Source organism: Nicotiana attenuata, unplaced genomic scaffold (genome assembly GCF_001879085.1).
Source record: "Nicotiana attenuata strain UT unplaced genomic scaffold, NIATTr2, whole genome shotgun sequence".
In the NCBI taxonomy this organism is placed as follows: domain Eukaryota; kingdom Viridiplantae; phylum Streptophyta; class Magnoliopsida; order Solanales; family Solanaceae; genus Nicotiana; species Nicotiana attenuata.
The window spans coordinates 70,256-79,914 of NW_017672616.1; the positions used below are offsets into that span (position 1 = coordinate 70,256).

A 9,659-nucleotide genomic window follows, 5' to 3' on the forward strand; every position below is an offset into this window, starting at 1 on the left:
TAATCAAGAAAGTAAAAATTTTCATGTAAACTAAAAAAATGAATGTATTCCACATTATGGCATATTCAAAGTTTAGAATACGTACTAGGTTCAGTTAAGATCTCTAAGTTTCATCAACCAACCTAACCTCTGTAATGGTTACATTTAGAGAGGAAAAAAATTGTGTATGCATAGAGACAAGAAAATGTGAGAGCTACATAACTCCAATGTTAGATGCTAGAGTTCCCAAACCCATGCAATTAAGCCAAACAACTCACTGTCCTTGTCCATTCTAGGAGAGCCTTCTACTACTTGAGATACCAAAGTTCACAAAAGTACAAAGATCTCTGACAGAATAAAAAAATCTGTTATAACACTTTAAATATTTTCATGCGGTATAAAAGGAAAGTCCAAAGCTAGATATATTGGTAACATGAAAGTTTAATAAGATGTAGCAAAGTGCACTTCTATTAGTGTTGCGACACATCATTAGGGGAAGCACCGAGTTCTGTTTTTCGAGCGGCCCACTTCAATGTCAAGAAGCTTTTTAAAGCATCAACTATTTCACACAATTAATAATGTAATTGGCAGATATCTCTAAGATACTCATTTGCAAGAATCTACTTCAGGAAAATATATATTTGAGATGTTTTTAAAAAAAATTCTAACTAGCATCTTAATTAGATAACACTTTATAGTCACAGAAACACACTCTCTAAGTTAGACACAGAGATTCAAGAAGTGATCCCGGCAAGGGATGCAGTGAAAGAGAACTTATAAATGCAAACCAGCTTAAAAATAAAGATTAAGAGGAAACCAAAGTATAGAGAAAATTGTTCCTTTGTTTTCCAAGTTAAAATGTTGTTATTTTGATGTGGTGAAGGTTAGAAATTTCAATTAGTAAGTATAACAGAGTGGGAACCCTCTGTTTCCTTACTAATTGAAACAAAGGTTGCAATCAATGATGGAAACTCTGCACTACCCATTGATCTCTCCAACTGAAGAATACCCTTTCACAAAAGTGAGAGCATATAGTACACCAGGTGAGATTCATTTATGTGGAAGAATGGTGATAGGAAAAATCACTTGCGGTCCCTGTACTGCACCAGCAAAAGCAAAAGTGAAGCCAACATACTACGTTGAAAATTCGACCTCCCAAAAATATGAATAACAACTACAGCTCTACAAAATAGTTTACATGTGCGACATTGTTTACTAACTCAGATAGAATACCCTCAGATTGAAGATTCAAAAACGTCAACTAATCCAGTTGAATTTCATTTCATGATTAAGTTCACAGGAACTCTAGTCTCCTTTTTTCCCCCCAGTTTCTAGCGATATAGCTGGATCGTGGAATGAGCATTAACATGCCAGAATGTGTGCTTTTTGCTAAAACCAGGCCTGGCCATCCAACTCAGGACATTGCCTTCATTAATAAATTTTAAAGAGAAGATGTGCAGCTAAATATGACCAGCTAAACTTCTCTTTCTCAAGAGTGATTTTCCAGATTATATCCCACGTCAAATTTTCCTGAAAAGGGCAATTCTACCAAGAAAGTATTGCTTTAGTAGTGCTTTAAATGTTTACCGTAATAGCTCGCTATATGTGTTCCAGCTTATCTTCTCCGATGTCCTTCCATGAATGTACTTGCAACGGACATATATTATGATCACGAACTAATATACCCAAGTGTCTCGAAAATGAGGCTTGATGCTTCCCAACAACCCGATTGTGGTAAAAGTTGACTCTAATCTTTTCTCCAGGTTTGACTCCTGCAACATCTTTATTCCTATTCTTTTCTCTCACCTTTTTCGGGTTTTCAGATTTACATAGATCTGCAAATTTTAATTTGTAACATAAATTCCAATCTTATAACAAACAAAAAAATATTAAACTTGAGACCTTGTATCATTTCATCTTCTTGAGCGAGGGAAACACCGTCTTCCATCGGATTGAAACTAGGAAGCATAAGATTATTATTATTATTATGTGCTAGCTTATCCTGCTCAGAAGCTGCTGAGTTGTGATTTTTACTTTCCCCGATCAGATTTCTCCTTCCAACGCTTCCTTTATCCGAGCCCGCAGATCTATAGTTTTGCCCGCGTCCCCTTGCTAAAGTACCAAGTTGATTGTAAGTGTCTCGTACATTCTTCGAAGTAGCTCCAACTTCTGCAGATTTGATTTGAGTAAAGCATAAAATAACTTCCAGTCTTATAACAAACAAAAAATAATAATTAAAACTTGAGACCTTGCATCATTTCAGCTTCTTGAGTGAAGGGAATATCGTCTTCCATCGTATCAAAACTAGGAGGCGTAAGGTTAATACTATTATGTGCTAGCTTATTTTTCTTAGAAGCCCCAGCATACAGATTTTTCTTGCCAAAATTTACTTTTGCAGAGCCCAAAGATCGAAAGCTTTGCCCTCGTCCCCTTGCTAAAGCCGCAGGTTGAATGAACGCAAGATTTACATTCTTCAAAGCTATTCCTGTTTCTACAAATTTTGATTTATGTCTAACATAAAACCAATACCAGTCCAATAAGAAACAAAACAAAAAAAATTTAAAACTTAAGAGACCTTGCATCGCTTCAGTGTCTTGAGCGAGTGGAGCATGGTCTTCCATCGAAGGGAAACCAGGGGGCACAAGATTATTAGTATATGCAAACTTATTCTGCTCAAAGGCTGTTGAGTTGTGATTTTTACTTTCGCCAATCAAAGTTCTCTTTCCAATACTTGTTTTTATAGAGCCCAAAGATCCAAAGTTGTGTCCTCTTCCCCTTGCTAAATCACCAGGTTGAATATATGCATGATGTACATTCTTTGAAGTTGCTCCCATTTCAGTCTTCTGAAATTTTGATGGATTAATGTGAACCTAAAATAAGATAAAAGTATGGAGTAATGGTTAGGTGAGAAAGATAAAAATCATTAAGAGGGGAAGGGTGATAAAATCTTGTTTTGTCCTTCAAAGAAAAGCTGATATGAAACAGTCTTTTGAATCTCGTTTGGTGCTTAAGGCTTTCAAGTTTTTATGGTATAAATTAGAAATCCTGAAAATGTTGGGTTCCCGTGGTGCATTTAACATGAAACGAACTCAAGAATATCAACAACTTGAGTACATACATGCATCTTATTCTGATGCTATCCTATTCTGCTCAATATCAGCTGGAGTGTTTTTCTCCTTTTACTGATATTTCATCATACAGTTTGTTTTTGTCATTGAAAGAAACCCTTAGGTTTAATGGGCCTTTATTACATTCATTCTGATTTTCTTGAAGCTTTTAAAGGAAATTGATGGTTTCTTTAACTCTTGTTTTACTAACACCTAAACCTCCAGGATTGACAAGGGCCTAGTTACTCAAAGTAACATCTTGGTTCTGGGTTCTTGCAATGATCATCAAATTTTTGCTTATGCTATGTCTACTGTACCTTAAAGCTTCATGCATCTTTATTGGCTCAGGTCGTTGGAAGTCTGACAAGACTCCTATGCACTCAGTTCTTCATGCCGTATTGCATATGACACTCAGTTGAGAGATGCATCTCCCAATAACAAAAATACATAACAAATGCGAATTTGGCACCACAGATTAACTAGACATCAATAATGTTTTAATCTATTAGCAGAGTCAAACTCTGGTTCCCCCTTCCTTTGCCCAGATAAAAAATTGAGCTAGATCTAAGACATGCAATTAAAAGGAAAACATCTTCTCCGCTTCTCTCTCCTCTTCACTATTACAACACCTTAGTAGAAATATGCATGTTGGTCACTGAAGCCTGTCACGAGCCCATAGATTTATTGGTATACTTCATTTGGCATATCTGCAACACTCTACTTCACAGAAGATCTGTTCAATAAAATGCTTCGGAAATTTTATGTCATGTTTAATTTCTCAGATAATTATAGTACTGAACTTATATGTATTAAGCGTGTGCTTCATTTCTCGCTTTTCTCTTTTAGTCACATGGACCTTGCCGGTTTTTTGCTCTTTTCGCTTTTAAAAACACTGATCTTTCTTTATTTGTCCTAGCTCAAGCCAGAGTTATGAAAGCAAATCTCAAAACTAGTCCTACATCTCCACCAAGTATCCATTATTCACCTATCAGATCCAAAGATAGAGAAAAAGCTCAACAAGATAAGAATACCGAAAATTCAAGACAGCAAGATCCAATCTGCAATAGTTGACTAGATAAAGTTACAAAGGGATAGACTGGACACATCCCAAACCAAATAAGAGAAAATCAAATTAAATAAGAGGTTAATAACAAAATCACTTCATTCTATCGCGGGTGGGGTGGGGGGATGGGGGGACTTGTTTCTTTGTTTCCAAGAAGTGTAGTCTTATTTAAGAAAGGAAGAAGAAGGAAACTGCACTCTCATGTCTTAATACACATAGTCCAGGTTACGAAAAAGATGCTTTGAAGAGTTTCTACCAGCACTTATATAACTGATGATGGTCATCATCATACAACCAAGTGCAATTCACTCAGCCATTTATATGCAAAACTCAAAAAAGAAAAAGAAAAATACAACTTATTCATTTGTTTACTTCGGGAAATTTGTAGCCTATCCAAGTTCTTCAAATACTTTTGTGGAGTTCCGAAACAAACTTAACTGCACTTTCTCTAGACAACAGCACTTAGGGTATTTCTTTGGATTTCACTCACCAAAGAAAGAAAATCAGGCCAATCATTCCTCAACAAAATTAACTACTTCCCTTTCTACATATATATACAAACTTTTATTACTAAAACAGAACAGAAACTTGCACCATAAAATCCATCATGTCACTGCAAAGACACTAGAAAAATCTTTTGTATTAGCAGAGTGTCCTAAATGGAGCATAATCCACCACACCTCCCCCATCTTCATTTCAGAAGGTCAATATTTTGTTGGAAAATTTTTTTTTGATGAAAATCTTATTCCCCTACAAACATTGGTCTATCAGATCATAGAGTATAGACTGTTATGTTAAACCAAGCTCTCAAGTGATTACTTAGATACATGTACTAACTATCAGTTCAAGTTATCCTAGAAAAGCAAGAAGCAAGAGGCCTAAGGAAATAAATGTTAACAACGTCAACTATAAAGGTTAAATATCTTCATGAGTTCTTTTCCTTTTCATTTGTGCAGAATTATCCAAATTCTCCAAATTGTCATCCTTTTCTTTCAAAATGTCAAAAGTATCACGAGGTGTGACTTTTCTTGCAACATGCCAGCCTTTATTTGAAGGACCATCCACAAAAAATATGCTTGGTTTGCTAATACAAGCGGCTCATTAGTTCTCAATAATCGGTGAGGGTTAACACTCACAAAGCCATATTCATCCATTTTAACCCCCTTTTCTTGGTCATATACATCAAACCACATACATCTAAACAAGATCACTCTTTTTCCTCCAATAAATTGCAATTCAAGAATCTCAGTGAGTTCTCCATAATAATCAATATTTTTATTCTCTTCATCTGTCTCACCAACTACAACCACCCCGCAGTTTTGAGTTCTCAAACCCCTGTCATAGTCTTCCACATGAAACCTATATCCATTAATAATGTAACCTTTGAGAAGTCTCACATATGGCAGGGGACCACGTGGCAAAGTGAGCAAATCGTCCATTTTCTTACTGTTATCACATTTGTACAATTCTACAACCTATCAAAATTAATTATATAATTTAATTAGCAAATACTATGCAAAAAATTATGCTTAAAAAGATAACAATAGTATGTAACTAGTACTAATCTTTTTTTTTTAACCAGCTAATGAACTCCCTATCTGGATGTTTTTGAGAGGTATCACCTGGAATTTCTGAAAACTCTCTACAAAAAATTAAAGAATAAAAAGTCATTTTAATTGAAATCATGGATAAAGTATATGTGAATTATTATGTCGAATCAATACTTACTCGAGAAATGATTGAATTTCATCACAGTTCTTCAAAATATAAATATGTGCTTGCTCTAATTCATCTGGATTAAGTTTGTCTAATTCTCCAGATCTTAATTTTTTTCCAGGTTGACAAAAAATTGTTAAACCTCCATCAGATTCAATAACACCACCATCATAATTCCGCTCAAGGCGATTAAACTTTGTTTCCATTGTATGCAAATACCTTGAGCATAGAGTCAAACATTCAGTTGCCAAATATCCGTCCGCGATAGAACCTTCTGGGCAAGACCTATTACCAACTAAAGATTTCAAAAAGTATAGCCATCGCTCCACTGGATACATCCATCGATATTGAATAGATCCAGCAATCATAGCTTCATTAGCTAAATGAATCGGCAAGTGCACCATTATATCAAAAAATGAAGGAGGGAATACCTTTTCTAACTTGCACAGAGTTATAGGAATTTGAGCTGCTATCTGTTCTAACTCATCCATTCTTAAACATTTTGCTCCAAGCAAGTTGAAAAATAAAGACAACTCAATAAGAGGTTCACATACAGATTTGCAAAGCATACCACGTATAGCAAGTGGAAGTAAATGTTGTAGAAGAACATGACAATCATGACTTTTTAGGCCTGAAATTTTGCGATCTTTAGTGTTGGCACACTGAGATATATTTGATGAATATCCATCTGGGACCTTTAAGTTCTTTAGGAATCTGAAAAATTTGTTCTTCTCTTCAGGAGATAACGTGTAAAATGCTGTTGGTAGCTCATATTTATCCCCATTTTTAATTGGACGCAATTCTTTCCTTATGTTCATTGCTTGCAAATCTAATCGAGCTTTTATGGTATCTTTGGTTTTTCCTTTGACATTTAAGATTGTCCTCAAATTATTGTCACATACATTTTTCTCAATATGCATCACATCTAAATTATGTCGCAACAATAGAGTTTTCCAATAGGGAATATCAAAGAAAATACTCTTCTTATTCCAATTATCACCCCTACTCTCATGTGATATTTTAATCTTTTTCTTTGGATCCTTTGTTAGTGGTAAACCATCCAAATCAGCCACTTGATCAAGTATATCCTCACCGGATAAAATTTCGGGTGGTAGTCTTCGCTCCTTAGTGCCATCAAATGACTCTTTATCATTCCTCCATTTGTGATTAAGAGGAAGAAAGCGCCTATGACCCATATAACACTGCTTTTTATCATTTTCTAACCTAATTGAGGATGTTTCTTTATTGCAACATGGGCAAGCCAATTTTCCTTTTGTACTCCATCCAGATAAGTTTGCATAAGCCGAAAAGTCATTGATGGTCCATAATAAAGCTGCATGCAACATAAAGTTCTGTTTAGTTGACGTATCAAAGGTCTCCACTCCAGTTTCCCATAATTCCTTTATTCATCCATCAAAGGCTGAAGATAAACATCAATTGCGTCTCCTGGACTTTCAGGACCAGGAATAAACATCGACAAAATAAAATTCTCTTGCTTCATACATAGCCAAGGTGGTAAATTATAAGGAATAAGTACAACAGGCCAAACGCTATACGGAGTTCTAGAACTTCCAAATGGTTGAAATCACTAGCAAGTCCAAGTCGAACATTACGAGGTTCATCGGTGAAAGATTGGTGAAGTTCATCAAACTTTTTCCATGCCATTGAGTCAGCTGGGTGCCTCATTATTCCATCGTCAACTCTTTTATCATGATGCCATGTCATTAAAGATGATATCTTTGAGGACATAAATAATCTTTGGAGTCTTGGCTTTAAGGGAAAATAACGTAAAATCTTGTGCGCTATCTTTTTCCCGCTCATAAATTTAGTTTCTCCACTATGTTTATCCTCTTTCCATCTAGATACTCCACAAACTTTGCAAGATTCAAGAAACTTGTCATCCTTCCAGTATAGCATGCAATTATTCTTACACGCATCAATCTTCCTGTAAGAAAGTCCAAGATCCCGAATTATCTTCTTTGCCTCATAATATGAATCTGGCAAGTTTGATTCGTCAGGCAATAGATCTTCCTTCAACATGTTCAACAACATTGTAAATGACTCATGACTCCAACGCCCAATACTTTTGATATGAAGCAATTTAACCATAGTAGAAAGTTTAGAAACTTTTGAATTTTGGTACAATGGTTGCTCATAATCCTTTAAAAGCCTATAGAATTTTTTTGCATCAAGATTTGGTTCCTCCTCAAGAAAATCATCACCATCAGTGTTAGTATTATCGGCATCAAAATCAGGGTATAAATCTCTTAGGATCCCATGTATTTCATCCTCATCATCAACTCCTTCAACGTCATCATCTTCTACATCTTCAGGAGTTGATTGTGGCTCACCTAACTTTTCCCCGTGGTGATACCAAAAAGTATAGTTTTGAATTATTCTATGTACTATTAAATGTGACTTAACCATCTCACGTGTTCCCGAAGATGTGTTATAACATCAGATACATGAACAACGTATTACACGCGCTTCACTTAATCTTGTAAAAGCAAAATCCAAAAAGTTGTCCACCCCAGGCTTGTAAGCATTACCAAGTCGGTCATGGACAAGTTCCATCCATTTCTTATCATGTGCCATAATCTGGTACATGTGTAATATATATGCATATGTGATTAAAATATATGTATTAGATAGAAGTAAACATATATTCAACAAGCCAACAAATAATCAAATACTTCAACTAGTATTTAGTAGAAATATACTAAAGCAAAATCGATAATAATCATCGTATCGGCTTTTAAATCCCTAATCCAGATTGAAAAATCTAAAGTTAAAGCAAACAGAGGTTACATATGTGAGCTTTCTAAAGTATCACAGCCACGATCAATGCTTTAGAAACAAAACAATCATCATCTAACAACTTTTACAATAATGAATACAAACATCACTAAGAAATATTATAGAAACAGAACAATGATCATATAACAACTTCTATTTCTTGGAATGATCATATAACAACTTCTATTTCTTGGAATTAAAATTAAAGGGCTAGCAAGAAATATAGCTCAACTTTATTTGGCAGAACATCATCTTCTAGGTAAGATAAGAAAATAATACTTCAATTCATTAAATTAAATAGAAAAGAACTTTTCAGAGAACTAGTCGAATAAGTTTTCTCTTCTGTAGTAATTATTTACAATAACAAAAGGCAAAATAATTTTATTTAAAAAAATACAACATCAGGCCTTGCTATTTTTATCCCACTAGCATATTATTTTTATTGGTACATCGAGTTTCTCTGATGAATCTTGCTGAAATAATACATTAATATTTTGTGATAATGTTTCTGGAGATTGCTTTGATAACAAATGGTCACAAGAAGAGGTTTTCAGGAACTAATCAGTAAAGATCTAAGGAACACCACATCTAAACACATATTATTACAAATTATGAGGTAAATTTAATCCCTACAAACTTGTTTGATTCTTAAATCCAAATATTCCAGCAAGCAAACAAATAACAGAGGTACTGCAAGAAGCCTCTCCATAAAGGGTGTCGATGTAACTATAAATCTGGAAAATATACATGTAATTCTAAGAAGAAATCCAATATTTGAAAAGTAAAGAGATCAATGACCCAATTTCACAATAATTATAGCTAATGTGGCAATATCATAGACAAAGATTCCATGATCCAAAATTAATTCTCTTAACCCATTTTCCTACGGGAGAAATCAGTTGAAGAAAATCTTTTAACATCCTAACATCACAAGCATTTAACATCCTAACATCACAAGCATTAAAGAGAAGACGGAATGATAAGTTCCCAGAAGTAGA

The 9,659-nt window shown here is 34.7% G+C and overlaps 1 protein-coding gene across 1 annotated transcript; it reads right to left on the minus strand.

The window, feature by feature from the left end:
- Positions 1–2,365: 2,365 nt before the first annotated feature.
- LOC109213868 lies at positions 2,366–8,292 on the minus strand. The gene is made up of 6 exons (XM_019377707.1): positions 7,369–8,292; positions 5,878–7,265; positions 5,729–5,791; positions 5,286–5,508; positions 2,555–2,849; positions 2,366–2,409 (listed from the first exon to the last, which is right to left on the minus strand). Exons 1-6 carry the CDS (start codon positions 8,290–8,292, stop codon positions 2,366–2,368), a joined length of 2,937 nt encoding a protein of 978 aa, XP_019233252.1.
- Positions 8,293–9,659: the final 1,367 nt, after the last annotated feature.

What these genes read in the sequence shown, in the direction of transcription:
- LOC109213868 (XM_019377707.1), bottom strand. Translation starts at nt 8,292, where the DNA reads ATGGTTAAGTCACATTTAATAGTACATAGAATAATTCAAAACTATACT. An exon ending in GAAATTCAATCATTTCTCGA is followed by an intron (nt 5,792 to 5,877) that starts GTAAGTATTGAT and finishes AATTTTTTGTAG; the next exon opens with AGAGTTTTCAGAAATTCCAG. An exon ending in AGACACTGAAGCGATGCAAG is followed by an intron (nt 2,410 to 2,554) that starts GTCTCTTAAGTT and finishes GGCTTTAGCAAG; the next exon opens with GGGACGAGGGCAAAGCTTTC.